A 16,337-nucleotide genomic window follows, 5' to 3' on the forward strand; every position below is an offset into this window, starting at 1 on the left:
GGGTATGACTCAACTTTGCAGGGGGAAGAAGAATGGGTCTGATGATCAGAGATTAAAAAATGTGTTTTTAGCAAAGGCTCAGGATATAGAACATTTCAAAGCCTATGGTTTTAATCTGTTTTGAACAGTTCTTTCTGCTCTGTTAGCTCCATTTATTGTTACAATCAAGTCAGCATTCCAGGGTTATGAGTAACCACATGGCGGTTGCTTAATGCGATAGGCCACTCTCTGGACACTGGTTTTTTGAGAGGAAAATAGATTGATTCTCGGTGAAACGTGGTGAGACCCCGGTAAGCCCCGTGCCCGGTGACAGTGAGGTCCTACTCGGCTGTGCTCAGCAGAACCGGACAGGGGGATGTGCAGGCCGAGGACAGACAGAGGGACAAAGTCTGCAATGTTTCTAGGCCACGCAGCCACCAGGAGCGAAATATTTTGAAACCTGATGCTCATATGTTATCAGCATCCATGGTATGAGGGATGGAAACAGTCCCTTTTATCTTCATGAGCCCCAATCCATTCCAGTACTTTCTTGATCATTTGCAGAGATGTCCAACAGGATGGGGAGGAGGCAGGGGGAAGTCAGGAAGGGGTACTCGCTTCAGCCTGAAGAAAAAAACTTTCCCAAACATTTAAGGGCCTTCAAATAGGCCCTCAAACCCCGGTTTGATGGAACACAGGGGACCTGTGTTCAAACTGTCCTGAAAAACGTAAGCCCCAAGCAGACGGCAGCCTCTTCTCATAGCCCATCCTGTGCGGGACCCTGTCTGAATGTTGCTCCCCCCACCTCCCCCATCTCCCACCCCCCCCCCAACCCCCCGGGGCTCTCCCTTTGTCCCTCTGTCCCAGGGCTGCCTGCTGGGAACAGCCCTGCTCTTCGCTTTCTCACGTAATGGGTGTGACAAAGCCAAAGCACAATGAACTCATTTACGTTGTGCCAAGCGGGCAACCATCCCACGGGCTGTGGGACGTGAAAATCAAGGGTGAGGAAGACTGCACAGCAGTGTGGAAAGGTCCACTGCCAGCCCTTTGTGCCTGCGAAGGGGTGTATGCCACCGAGAGATGGAGCCGGGGACGTTCCAGGGATGGTCCGGGGACCGAGAGATGGAGCTGGGTGATGGTTATTCCTACTTCACACCCTGAGTGTGAATTTCGGGAGCCGCCCTGTTCTCTCCTTCTAAGAAACTGCTCCTCTTCGGAGCTGGAGCCGTGACGGGGCTGCAGGACTTCCGAGAGGCCAAGGGTACAGGTTTGGCCCAAGGACTCAGCGGCTGTCTCAGATTTCACGGACTGCAGCATTGTTCTCCTTTGCAGAGACTTGAGCTGCTAAGGCAATTCCTGGGGACCTTGCGCCCACTCAGAGAGGGTCTGCGAGGACCCGATTTCTTTTCAAGGAGAGAACTTGTTTTGGAATTAAGTAAGGTCTTTCAAAAGTCCTGTAAACAAGCCACGCATTTCAATAGCTTGCACACTGCCCGCCTCTACCTTCTTATCCTGGCTGCCGTGCAGAGTGTCGCAGTGGACGGACTCAGCTCTCAGCTCTTCTACTCACCAGCCTTGTGGCTGTGGAAAAACCCATCCACTGTCTCGGGCCTCTGTTTTGACAACAGTCAAATGGGGACCGAATTCCTCTCCGATCTCCTAGGATCAGTTGACATCCAAATTGGAAAATGGATGTCAAAATCCCTTTGCAAATGCCCAAAAATGTACATTATTACGGTGGTTCAATCAGAGACTTGAACATTCTCCTTTATCTCGCAAATATACATCCGGTGTTTACTATTTGCCAAGGGCTCTGTGGCTCTGGGGGTATAGCCATAAGAAACAATAAAATAAAATCAAACAAATCCCCGGGCCTCATGGAGCTTAAGTCTACCAGACCACAGAACCCTGTGGTGACCGGCCACCGCAGCCCCTATAGCAGAGGGGACGGACGTTTCCAGTGCCCTAGGAAGTCATCCAATGACTAGACGCCTGTAGTCGACAGCTGATTACAATCGGTTCTCAAAGGCCAATGGAATTATCTGAGATAAACCATTCACAGCCGTGTTGGAAAAGTCACAGGCATGTGAAAGGAAACTCAACAGCACTAATTATTGGAAAAAATGTGAACCCACTGTTGTGTTCTGTCTTACAGCTATCATGTAATTCAAACCTACTTCGACGTATCACGTCATACGTCTTGGAATGGCCAACATCAAGGGTCTACAAATAATAAATGCCAGAGAGGGTGTGGAGAAAAGGGAACCCTCCCATCCCGCTGGTGGGAATGTATATTGGTGCAACCATATGGAGGACAGTATGGAGGTTTCTTAAGAAACTAAAAACAGGAGTTTCTGCTGTGGTTCAGCAGTTAATGAACCCAACTACATCCACGAGGATGCAGATTCAATCTCTGGCCTTGTTCAGTGGGTTAAGGATCCGGCGTTGCTGTGAGCTGTGGTGTAGTTTGCAGACACGGCTCAGATCCCAAGTTGCTGTGGCTGTGGTGTAGGCTGGCGGCCACAGCTCCGATTTGACCCCTGGCCTGGGAACCTCTGTATGCTGCAGGTGCAGTCCTAAAAAGACAAAAAGACCAAAACAAAAACAAGCAAACAAACAAAAAACCCAGCTAAAAATACAACTACCATGTGACCTAGCAATCCTACTCCTGGGCATATATCCCAAGGAACCATAGTTTGAAAACATACATGCACCTCAATGTTCATTTAGCACTATTTACAATAGCCAAGACATGGAAATAACCCATGTGCCCATCAAAAGATGACTGGTTTAAGAAGATGTGGTGTACATTCATACAATGGAATATCAGCCATTAAAAAAGAATGAAATAACGCTGTTTGTAGAAAACGAATGGACCTAGAAATTATCTAAGTGAAGTAAGTCAGAGAAAGATAAATACATGAGATCACTAATATGCAGAATCTAATAAAAAATGATTCAAAAGAACTTTAAAAAAGAAAGAAAAAAAAAAAGTCATGGGGGATTCCTCTGCCCACTGCCAGGTCCTGCCCCAAGCTCTGCCTCCTCTCTGAACTCTGCCACCACTGCCCTTCCTAAGGAAGCCTTCTCAGACTGGAAGTGTGGGGCACTGACAATCCCAGGTGCCACCTCCATCAATGGGAATGGATTTGGGGGACTTTTCTTAGAGGGATGATTCTGATGAGCAGACCTCAGAGGCCTGGCAGGATTAAGCCCAAGGAGTCCACAGGGACCCCTTTCACTGGCTCCTCCTCCTCACCCTCCCTCCCCTGTGCCCTCACTTCTACTTCCTGGTACCACTGCCTCCTTCAACTCCCTGCCACCACGCCCTGCAGGCACTGCCTTTAGGGAAACCCAAGCTATGATATTAACCCCATTTGTCTGCATGCATCATATACGGAGGGTGGAGCCTCATCACCACGTACCGGAGTAGAACACCACTGGCCATGGGCAAGAATGTGGGGAATCTGGCGAGTGATGTCCACTTCCCTTCCCCAAGCTGAAACGCACAGAAAACAATCTCAAATCCTACCTCCAGGACGTCGAAGTTGCAAGTTGCGTGATATTCCACATCGAAGTCGTGGATGGTGAGCTGAATGCTACTCCCGGGGGAGGAGTGAATGTACCAGATACACTCCTTGTTGGCGGGGTACCCCACAGGGTAGCCGGGGCTACTGAAGGTGCCAGTATCGCCAGACAGCTCTCCACCACAACCTGTTAGAACAGCAGGGCTCGGTCAGGTCAAAGAGGGCATCAGGCACTGGGAAAAACTCAAAAATCCAACCATGCAAGAAAAAAACAGAAAATGCATCATGTCTAATTTAGGCAAAAAATTATAAAGCCATAATAAAGTTTTAATTAAGTAGTATTAAAACAATGAAAAAAATCATGGTTATAGCTTATTACATTTATTCTTTTTCTTAAAAAATACTCTGGTTATAAACTGTGGTGCAAAAATTCTCAGTCCTTATTCTCTCCACATCAAACTTTTGGTAGTATCTTCAAAATGTCATTCTAATTTTTTTTCCCCCACTGTACAGCATGGGGACCAAGTTACACATCATTCTAATTTTTAGATTTTCTTCATTATATTTAGGTAAGACTTTCCTAGTAGGAGGTACAATGCTCTCTGTGAGTGGTCTACAGCAGGTCCCCTGGTCTTCAGTTTCCTTGTATATAATATGTCATCTCTAAGTCCTTTCAGACCTAAGATGTGGAATTCTGAGTGCTTAAAATCCTCACTTGTGTATGAGAGACAGTAGGCAATAAAAAAGTATATGTGGAACCCCAAAACCTTCACACAGGTGTTTAAAGCAGCTTTATTCATAACTGCTAGAACTTGGAAGCAACCAAGATATCCTTCCGTAGCTGAATTAGATGAATAAATTGTCGTGCATACAGACACTGGGGTATTTTTTTTTTTTTATGGCCACACTTGCGACATATGGAAGTTCCTGGACTAGGGGTAGACTGGGAACTGCAGCTGCAGGCCTACGCCACAGCCATAGCAACACTGGATTTGAGCCACATCTGTGACTAACACCGTACATAGCTTGTGGCAATGCTGGATCCTTAACCCACTGAGTGAGGCCAGGGATAGAACCCACTTCCTCATAGAGACTATATCCAGTTCTTAACCTGCTGAGCCAAAAGGGGAACTCCAATACTGGGTATTACTCAACACTAACAACAAATGGCCTATCAAGCCACAAAAACACATGGAGGAAACGCACAGGCATACTAATCAGTGAGAGAAACCAGTCTGAAAAGGCTACACGCTGTCCTGTCCTAGCTGCATGACATTCTGAAAAAGGTAAAACTGGAGATAGTATAATGATCTGTGGTTGCCAGGGGCTCAAGGGTGAATTGGTAGATTGCCGAAGACCTGTAGGGTGAAACTACTCTTTACGATACCATCATGGTGGCCATACATCATCATAAATCTGTCAAAACCTATAGAAGGTACGACATCAGGGGTGAGCCCTAATGGAAACTATGGACTTTGGGTGATAACGACGTGTCACTGTAGGTTTATCAGCTGTCACAAATGTCTCCTCTAGTGGGGATGGTGCTAGTGGGAGATCTGTGCAAGGGTGGAGACAGAAGTTCATGGGAACCCTGCCTTCCCCTCAGCTTTGCTGTGAACCTAAAGCTCTTCTTAAAATAAAGTCTATTTGAAACAACAACAACAGGAGTTCTTGCTGTGGCACAACAGGATGGGTGCTGTCTTGGGAGCTCTGGGATGCAGGTTCGATCACTGGCGTGGCACAGCGGGTTACAGATCCAGTGTTGCCACAGCTGTAGCTTAGGTTGAAACCACAGCTGCAATCTCATTCCTGGTCCTGGAGCTCCATACGCCATGGGGCAGCCAACAACAACGACAACAACAACAACAACAACGATTTAAGTCCCGACCCTGGAAACTTACACCTAAAAACCAACCAACGAAACAAAAAACCTGAACCATAAAAGCCCAAGCATGGAAAAAGACTCCATCATATCCTTTATGAGCGTTTCTACATCATTATAACGAATCATTAAATGCTACAACATTGGGTACCCAGTAAAACACTGTCACCACTTCATGTTTAGGTGCACTTCACAGGTATTTTATTTTATTGCTTTTGTCTTTTTAGGGCTCCACCCATGGCATATGGAGGTTCCCAGGCTAGGGCTTGAGTTGGAGCTGTAGCTGCCGGCCTACGCCACAGCCACAGCCACGCCAGATCTGAGCCGTGTCTGCAACCTACACCACAGCTCATGGCAACACCAGATCCTTAACCCACTGAGCAAGGGCAGGGATCAAACCTGCGTCCTCATGGATACTAGTCAGATTCATTTCCACTGCGCCACAATGCGAACTCTGGTATTTCCTATTTTAATACCCATAATAACCCCATGAAGCAAGTCGTATTATCATCTCCATTCCTCAGATGGGCAAATCAATGCAAACGCAGGGCAAGTGGCATGTCCAAGGTTACCTGGCTTGTGACTGGTGAGGCCAGGACACCGATCCACACAACCTGGCAGTGCCAGGGTATTTAATTACCACTCTACAGACTCACTAGTTTGTAGGAATTCAGAGATTTCAGAAGGGAGAGGGAGAGAAAAATTTATGGGATAAGTAGAATTTGAGGAAGGCTCAAATTTTAAAGACCAAATTAGAAAAAATAAAGATAAAATTGGGGGAAAAAAAGATAAATTTCTTTTCCAACAGCAAATTTTGGTGTTTCACAAAAACAGTGTTTGTTCTCTTCACATACCTGATCTTCCTTTTCTATTTTTCAGAACACTCTTTATTGGTTGGTAGATTCTGCCAGGCACCTACCTTCCCCTACTGTGCATCGAGGCTCATGTTTAAAAATGACAATGCCACCTCGCTCCACGGTGAATGTATGTGCATTTTCACATGAACTGACTTAAAATGTAAGGCAGAAAAGCGGAGGTGATGTCTTCTCTCCACTTTATGCAAATTCATCTGTACACAGAGTTAAGAAAAAGTGTTTTAAAAGTTTTTTTTTAAAAAAATAGCCTCCATACAGAATCTCCTCTTCACTGAAAAGAGCTGAGAACTCTAAGACGAATCCTGATGGGGTCAAGAAATCTGATTCCAGCTCAACCATCTTCTTGAGCTGCCAGTTTCCTGCTTCTGTTTGTGTTTTGAGACTTCCGTCACCCAGGGCAGTCTCCCGCCTATAAAGTTTCTACTTTTATTTCTGGTGAAAGTCCAATGAAAAAGATATTTAAAATTAGATGCGCCAACATTGTTTATGGACTCTGGTGAATGTTAAAAAAAAAATGTAAGTGCCGTGAAGATTAGAAAATATGTTTCCTACTACAACAATCCATGGAAAATATTCCCAGAGCCAAAACCAGCACAGATTATATGTGTGCTCAGCACCACTGCACAACCCCAGGGGGCACCAGGCACAACACATTCCATCAGATGCTGCTCTCTGGATGGTACAACACGGTGGCCCATATAAAGCATCTTTAGATGTAGCATCTCTTACCAAAATGCACTATGGGTAAGCAAAGCCTTTTTTTTTTTTTCCCAGCCTACATCTTTAGCTCCCATGGTTCTTGATTCAGCTGTATCAGATAAATAATCTAATGAAAAAAAATCTTTGGAGGAAAATAACTCTGGCCCCAGAGCATCAAAGAGAAGAAGGAAATGGAAGCTTGGATATCTCATCTCTGCATTTTTATTTAGCTTCAGTTCATCAGATAATCGAATTCATTTTTTTTAATCATAGATGATTCAAATAAAAGTCTGTACAATATTTTTCCACTGTCTTTTCCAATTGTTTTAGGTTTCCTTGTAAATTCCTTTGCAAACAACAGGATACTGATACCCTTAAACTAGTTGTTATAAGCTGGAATGATAATATCAGATTCTTGGCAGTCAGTGATGCTTTGAAAAATGACAGTACTTGTTTTATTCACCCACTTACAGCTCTGGAGACCCACAGTGTATTTTTTCCTAAGATTTAAAACAAACATAAACAAGGTTTATAAAAAACCAAAGCCCAATGTTATTTTTAGGTATGTGGGCTCTGTGCTCTCTTCTCATGAATAGCACTTATGTGTGTGCCTCCTAAAGAGAAATTCCAGTGTTATTAAAAGTAATCCTGAATTGGGGAAAAATATTGTGTGGTTGTGAGAAGGAGAGAAAGAAACTGTTGGAGACTGAAGCTTTCTTTGTCTCCTCCATAATCTCAGAACCTCTGAAGTTTAATATCTCAAAAGGTAACAACTTTTGGATTTAAAAGTTCACATCAAATACAAAATAGAATAAATCTGAGTGGTATTTGATGGTTAAAAAAACTATAAAGTACTGAAAGATAAAATTAATTCTTATAATTTTCATAGAAATTTAACTCCTTCTTTGCATTTCTAAATTTTGAAAGAGATAAAAAAAACTTTCCAATTGCCATTCATTCATTTATTCACGTATTCAATCAATAGTAAATGAACAAATGCCATAGTACAAGCAGTGCTAAAGAGGCCAGGTGTATACAATGTCTCTAGAAGAAAATCCATCTGTATGTGTTCTTATGTGTTCTTACCACATGCCCTCTTGCAATCATTCTTTCTGCTTTTCTTTCAGTTTGCAAAGAGTAACTTCAATAAGTTTTGATTTGGAAAATAAAATCAGTGAATTCTGTTTTATCCTTCACAGGCTAATCGATGCTAGGCTATAAGGAAGACTACATAAATCATGTTGAGTTGCTAAAAGATATTTTAGAATTTGCTAGTTTCAGTAGTATGATATCAGCATAATTTTCTGAGGGTACTAGGTTTGGTCCACAGAGAGCCTGTAATCACCATTTAGCCAGTTCTACCCCAATCTCCTGGTATCATTTCTTTTCCCTAGATTTTGGGATTATTTTTTTCTTTCTCTTTTTGTCTTTTTAGGGCTGCACCCAAGGCATATGGAGGTTCCCAGGCTAGGGGTCTAATCAGAGCGGCAGTTGCTGGCCTATGCCAGAGCCACAGCAACACCAGATCCAACTCATGTCTGTGACCTACACTGCAGCTCACGGCAACGCCGGATCCTTAACCCACTGAGCGAGGCCCAGGATGGAACCCGCAACTTCATGTTCCTAGTCTAATTTGTTTCCGCTGCCCCATGATGGCAATTCCGATTCTTGGATTTTTCTTAACAAATGTGTACTTGATATCAAGCAAAAGAAAATTATATCAATATGTATCTTTACAATATATAATGATATCGATTTTGCCTATGCTCTAAGTGACAAGGAAAAACATATTAACAAAATTAACAAAATTTCTGTTAACCAAAAAAAAAAAAAAAATTAAATATGTGATCAATTTTTTTCACAATTTGTTTACAAATTCAGGCTATTTTTAGGCTACCAGTGAAACATGAGAACATGAATTTGGAATTGGGTGATAATGGATAAAAATGAAAAACTGAATTCACACCAAAATTTGAACTTTTTAAATTATAAATGAAAGCAAACAACAACTATACTTCACAATAAATAGCAGAGTTTTTTTTAAAGACTATATAAGGTGAGTCTTTTGAATTGTTCTCATACATTGTTTTCCACTTAATTAGTTGTGGAAAAGGGAAAAAGTTACAGTGTAGGAAATGTGATTTGGAACCTACATCAACACCTCCTATCCCACTGCCAGTTAAAAGAAACAGTGAGATCATCCCCCAAATCCTGTTGTGTGTATTTCTAAAGGAGAGAAAACATGTCCCAAACACTGAAATGAATCGAAAGCTAAATGATTTAATTCTGCCTCATCAATAATATCTTGTTTCTCCTGAATAGCAAAGCTGTTCATTTTATTTGATTTACTATTTCTGCATATTGTGTGGTAGAGACAAGTTTGGGTTTTGCTTTCTTTTGAATAAAGATTGTGGAATTCAAAACTACACTTATTTGGTAAGCTGCTTTACCTATGGAGTTGTTATCAGCTGCCAAGATATACTACTAAAACCTTTCCACATAAACAAGTGTCCTAATTTTTCTTTCCTTTAAAATTACGTTTATTTGGGGACAGGAAAGGGGTGTTTGTTCACTGTACTATCTCCCTTGGTGTGCGGTTCAGGACTTGATAATCTCTTGTAAAAATACAATTTCTCCAGAATGAGTCACAGAATAAAATGTTTCCAAATCCATCTGCCTATATTAAAGATGGAAACAACAAGGCTTCTGGAAAAGCGCAGGTGTCTACATTTCATTTAGAGTAGAAATAATGGTCCAGAGACACCTTTGAAAATCAAAACCAATGACACGGTTGTGAAAATAATTTAACAGGATATGCAATAATTTTTAAAAAATCATGTCATGGTCAGTCATGTCTGAGACCTTGGGTAAGTGTGACCAGGGGTCATGGGAAGGGTCGGAAAGAGAAACAGAGGAGAGATAAGGCTGGAGATGAAAGAATTTATATCCACCAGCAAGTATCAGGCAATAACAAAGTAGCTGATGTTTAGACTCCTACTCTCCTCACCATCATCACATGACCTATCTGAATAATAAAATGTAGAGCAATAGAGAAGTTTTCTAGGACCGGGCTTCAGTCATTTAAAACAGATGGCGGTGATCTAGGAAAGCACTGTAGAACAGAATAGTTCTATTTTAATTCATAATTACATGATGAAAATATTAACCAAGGAGTAGACATGGGGTGATAAATGGAGTTCTGAGGGATACATAGAAGAAATGGAGATGAGTGGCTCTTTGCACCCAAGTGGTAAGAGAAGACTTTCATGGAGGAGATGACATCCTTTCAGAGTTGCCTAAGTTATGCGAGAACTTGCAAAACGTTTGGAAATATAAAGTAAGGCACAGACCAGGGCATAAGACAAAACAGATTCCAACCCTGGCTGTGCTGCTCTTTGGGTAACTAAGTTAACCTTTCTGAGGCTCAGGGTCTTCTTCATCTCTAACAGTATCAGGACTCAGCCTCAGAGGGTTGTGATACAGATTAAATGAAAATACCCAAAAGTGTCTTGCATATGACGGCCACTCCAGGTATGCTGTGTATTACAATTGAGGGGTTTATCTAGATCTTGGAGGAGGCTACAGAAAGACTTGGAATTGAAAAAAGGAATTACCGTACCAGCTCAAGGGCCATCATGAATAGCCAATAAGAGATAAGAAATCACTTGTTCATGAAGCTGCAACAAAGACAGTTCATCTTTGAATGGTGGTTCACAGTTTGTCACTGTGCGTTTAACAAGCACATGATTTTATTTGAAATTCTTAACAATTCTATGAGGCAGGCAAGATTGATCATGGTGGGTCCATTTTAGAGATGAGCAAAGTGAGGCTCCAGAAGGCTTCTGGACTTGTCACTCACATAGTGGATGGCAGATCTGGGCTCCACCTTCCCCCACCCATGCCCTCTGCCAACCTCTCCTACCCCCAACCCCTCAACTCCTAGTTCAGCCTTCCCTCCACGATGCCTGGTTGGGCATTTCGCCCCAAAGGGCCTGGGTTGGCAGTGTTAAATACCGCCCTTATTACTGTTCTGCCCATCTACTGAGGAAACAAATCACCATGGCAATCAGGACAAAAAATAAACAAAGCAAAAATATTTTTCATTTAATGTGAGGTGTATCTGACCAATATTAACATCATCAGACATCAGCTGAACTAGACTAAATAATGTCCTCAAGAGAATCGTATGTTATTCTGTTTTCCTTAGTTAATTTTTATAAAATTTTTAGTACTGGTGACTGATAATCTATTTGATTCCATTCTCCTCCAAACTCCCAGTCATTAGCTGAAAGGAAACGATTTCCTTATCAGCAGGAAGCACGCCGATCTACTGAACTCAAACAAGAAAGAGTTAAAAGTTGCTGCTAAACCTGTGAAGATAACTTAAATCTTTTTCATGAAAGAACTTTGCTAACGTGGTGTTGGGTTTTTTTTTTTTTTTCCTTTTGTTTTGTTTGGCTTGATCTGAAATGAGCAATGAGCTAAAAACTTCCAGAACAACAGCAACAAAAAGCATAGTTTATGTATGTTCTATCCTCGAAGGTTGGGGTGGCTGCTGAGATTTTTTTTGTTTTCTGTTTTTAATAAAAGCAAATTGGCAATGAGACAGCGAAACGGAATTAGAGGCACAAAGTTTTAAGAGCACATTCTGTATTTCCTGCAATTAAAATTGCTCAAGAGCAGTCAACTCTTTACACTTGGCGTTTTCCTGAAACTGTGTTCCCTAAACCGATAGCACTGGGAGGGCTGCCAGCTTGGCAGTGACCTGGCCAAAGCCCATGAGGCTGAAGGAAAGGGAGCAGAGGACAGACCCAGAGAGGACATCTTCACATCCTCATCCTCTAACTTCTGAGGGAAACGTCTGAGCGACCAGTGGTCAGTGTGACAAAGAAGATGGAAAGCCGAATAGTAAAAGAGTAAATTCTAAACAACAAAGGGTGATGCTCATATACTTCATTAAAAAGAGTGATTTCTACTTGAATAGTTTTTCTATAACATAAAAGTAAAAATTTTTTTCTTCTCCGAAACTTTAAGAGGCGACTACCTAGTTAGACAATTTCTCTCTGACATACAGAGGCGGTGGCATGTGATGGCAGTGGGGTCCCAGGAAGGAGTTACCAGTAAGGACTCTTCTGGCAAGTCCAGGTATGGGGCAGGTATACTCTGAAATGGTAACAAGGAGCTCAGAGTTTGGGAAAGGCCAACCCCAAACAAGATTGAACTACTTCCCAGAGAACACAGGCCTCACTGCTGATTTATCCGTGAGACATGCAAATAATACATTTACAGCAAATTTCAACAGAAACCTTCAGGTTGGGCTGGAATAGAGGTGGAGACAAACACAAACTCCTTAAAAGGACCCAAAAGTCAGACATTACTGATTTGATTTTATCAGTTAATTCCCCAAGTCTAAAAGTGTATGTTCACACGAAAAGATGCTCAACACTGCTAATTATTATAGAAATGCAAATCAAAATGACAATGAGGTACCACCTCATGCGAGTCAGAATGGCCAACATCAAAAAGTCTATAAATAACAAATGCTGGAGAGGATTTGAAGGAAAGAGAATTCTGCTACACTGTCGATGAGGATGTAAGCTGGTGCTACTACCACTATGTAGAACAGTATGAAGAGTCCTCAGAAAACTAAATATAGAAATACCATATGATCCAGCAATCCCACTCCTGGGTATATATCCAGACAAAACTATAATTTGAAAAAATACATGCATCCTAATGCTCATTGCAGCACTATTTGCCATAGCCAAAACATGGAAATAACCTAAATGTCCATCGATGGAGGAAAGGATAAAGAAGATGTGGTACATATATATGATGGAATACTACTCAGCCATCAAAAAGAACAAAATAATGCCATTTGCAGCAACGTGGATACAACTAGAGATTATCATACTAAGTGAAGTCAGACAGAGACAGACAAATATCATGTGACATCATTTATATGTGGAATCTTAAAAAAATGATACAAAGGAACTTATTCACAAAACAGAAACAGACTCAGACTTTTAAAACCAACCTATGGTAACCAAAGGGGAAGGGTAGGGGGAGGGATGGATTGGGAGTTTGGGACTGGCACATGCACACTATGGTGTATAGAATGGATGGTCAACAGGGACCTGCTGTACAGCACAGGCAAATCTACTCAATATTCTGTGGTAGCCTATATGGGAATGGACATGTGTATATGTATAACTGAATCATTTGGCTATACAGAAGAAATTAACACAACACTGTGAATCAACTATACTTCAACAATTTTTTTTTTTGTCTTTTTGCCTTTTCTAGGGCTGCTCCCGTGGCATATGGAGGTTCCCAAGCTAGGGGTCGAATCGGAGCTGTGGCCGCCAGCCTACGCCAGAGCCACAGCAATGAGGGATCCAAGCCACGTCTGCAATCTACACCACAGCTCATGGCAACACTAGAACCTTAACCCACTGAGCAAGGCCAGGGATCGAACACGCAACCTCGTGGTTCCTAGTTGGATTTGTTAACCACTGAGCCACGAAGGGAACTCCCAACAAAAATTTTTTAAAAGATAAATAAAACTGGGATACAGGAAAAAGGCAAATGATAGGAATCATTTCACTGAGAGAGAAGACCAACATCAGAGCACAGCAGTCCTCTCTAAAGATGCAGCCATGAATGGAGTCCCTATATTCATCTGATCTTAAGGATTTGCAGAGTAATTTTCTGGGGGATCTTGTGAGTTAGCACTGACCCTGTGAGGGCAGAGATGGCACAAGCTAGATCTATCACAAGATGAAATCAGAGAAGAAAATTGGATAATGTAAATATCAGAGTATAGGAAATTCTCCTGAAGAAAAATAAAGAAGACAGAACCTGCTGACTCCAGAAGAGGAAAAAGCTGTCAAAACTGCAGAACTTCCTGCATGGGGGGAAACAGTGTTCCCCGGAAATCACGTCCACCTGGAACCTGTGAATGTGACCTTATTTGGAAACAGGGCTTTGTGGATGTTTTGAAGTTAAGATGAGGTCATGCTGGAATAGAATGGGGCTGAAATTTGATGCAATTGGTGTTCTTAGAAGAGGAGGGAGCTTTGGGGAGAGACACACATAAGGAAGACGGCCAAGTTACACATCTAGAAGCCAAGGAAAGCCACAGACTGCCAGCAACCGACAGAAAGGAGAAAACCTAAGACAAGACCCTTCTCGAGAACCTTTGAAAGGGCGGCCCAGCTGACGTCTAGATTTTGGACTTCTAGACTCCAGAACTATGAAAGAATACACTTCTGTTGTTTTGAGCTATCAAGTTGTGGTCTTTTGTTACAATCACCCTAGGAAGTGAGGATGCATGTCTCCTTTGGGCTGTAGATCTCACATGGTGGAAGGGGTGAGGGAGCTCCCTGGACTCTAACCCCAATTCTGAGGGCTTTACCCTCATGGCCTAGTCACCCACCAATGCCCCACTCCTAATACCATCACATTAGGAGTTAGGTTTCAACACCTGACTGTTTTTTTTTTGTCTTTTCTAGGGCCACACCTGAGGCATATGGAAGTTCCCAGGCAAGGGGTCAAATCAGAGCTACAGCTGCTGGCCTGCACCACAGCCACAGCAACGCCAGATCTGAGCTGCATCTGTGACCTACACCACAGCTCATGGCAACGCCGGATCCTTAACCCACTGAGCGAGGCCAGGGATCAAACCCGCAACCTCATGGTTCCTCGTTGGATTCATTAACCACTGAGCCATGACGGGAACTCCTTCAACACATGAATTTTGAGGGGACACCAGCATTCAGACTCAGCAAAGTCTACTGCTGAGAAAACTAGAGACACACTCAGGCCAGGTGTCACGTTAGGAGAAATACAGTCAAGAGTTTAAGGTGAGTTTAGGAAGTTTGTCTTCCATAAGGATGTCACCCCAGCCACAGATTTTGTGATAATCATTTTGGCTAACTGTGTTCCACACAGCAATAGATATGGAGTGGAGGTATCTCTTTTCAAAGGTAGAGGCTTAAAAAAAAAAAAGCGTGCAAGAATAAGGTCATAGCATGAAGTCAATGACTTGGAAAATAGATACAAGGAGTTCAAAAATCAATGCTGTCCATAGTTACAAAATGACTGCTAAGTTACTGTATAAGATGTCATATTAATATTCAATATTAAGATTACCATGGCCATCAGACTCTCTATGTCCTGAATCTGAATATTGAAGTGTTTCACCGTAGTACACCATTAAAGAGACATGACCCCAATGTACCCATATTTTAGGACTTTTCACACAATATAAAAAGTAATTTCCTATATATGAAAGGATGAAAATCTTTCATTTTGACCGAGAGAAGTATAGTCGATCTTGTCATCTTTTCATTTTGATTAACCATATCCTTTTTCATTCTAATTGACTCATTGCAATCAAGTTAAAAAATGGTTTCCCATTAGAAATTCTTCGCTTACACTCAGGAGAAATTAACCAATCATTCTCTTTCTCCCTTAGACATTTTTAAAATCATGGACGATTACTGAACAAATAGAGATGTATAGCTATAGATGTAAATATATATCTTCCAATGAAATGAGACCAAGGCAGTCAGACTAATTTCCCCTAAAGAAGCAGTTTTGGGTAAGACTACGAAGAGCTGCTTCATGAAATCCTCCAAACAGGCAAAGACAGAGGAAATGGGTTCTCTTTATGTGATGTCCCAGTTCAACACTCGTACTTCTAGTTAAAAGTATTCATTCTAATCCTATTTTCCTTCCATTTCATTCCTGGGGCACACAGCGCTTTTGCAGGGAAAAGCTCTTTGGCCCCTCCCCCCAGGCTCTGCATCACTTGCCCTCACCCATCTGATCCCTTCTCTCACCTTTCCCCAAACCCCAACCTTTCTTCCACAGCAATGCTACTTCATATCAACCAACAGACAAATGGCTGCAGCCCCATGCCAATGGCCAGGTATCCTCTGACTCTCCAAGCCTGAGCCATGAGATCACTTCTGTGGTTATAATACCAGGGCCCTCACAGCACAAATGCTGTGGACATCCAGCCAGCCCAGGTCCCCTCTGGCTGGAATCCTAAGTTGCTGAATTCCCAAGCACTCCAATCAATCCTCATCATTCACCTGGTCAAACCAGTCAATGATCAGGGTAGCTATCCTTTGCTTTGGTATAATGTCTCTCTCTCTCTCTCCCTCTCTCTCTCTCTTTTTCTTTTGAGGGCTATACCTGCAGCATATGGAAGTTCCCAGGCTAGGGGTCCAATCGGAGCTGCAGCTGCCAGCCTACACCACAGCCACAGTAAGGCCAGATCTAAGCCACATCTGCAACCCACGCTACAGCTTAACCCACCAGATCCTTAACCCACTGAGGGAGGCCAGGGATCAAACCCACATCCTC

The 16,337-nt window shown here is 42.5% G+C and overlaps 1 protein-coding gene across 4 annotated transcripts in view; it reads right to left on the reverse strand.

The window, feature by feature from the left end:
* The window catches only part of LOC100521743 (cubilin-like), a 314,323-nt gene that overhangs the window by 170,329 nt on the left and 127,657 nt on the right, over positions 1-16,337 (reverse strand). For all 4 annotated transcript variants that reach the window (XM_021064811.2, XM_084980002.1, XM_084980003.1 and 1 more), the window contains one exon: positions 3,512-3,693. In XM_021064811.2, the coding sequence (XP_020920470.2) occupies positions 3,512-3,693 (182 nt within the window). The remainder of the gene's footprint in view (positions 1-3,511; positions 3,694-16,337) is intronic.

The sequence above is a fragment of the Sus scrofa genome, chromosome 10, assembly GCF_054392235.1.
Source record: "Sus scrofa isolate SSC_HxYL_T2T_F1_AM1 chromosome 10, Sscrofa_HxYL_maternal_Yorkshire_Landrace_v2.0, whole genome shotgun sequence".
Lineage (NCBI taxonomy): Eukaryota > Metazoa > Chordata > Mammalia > Artiodactyla > Suidae > Sus > Sus scrofa.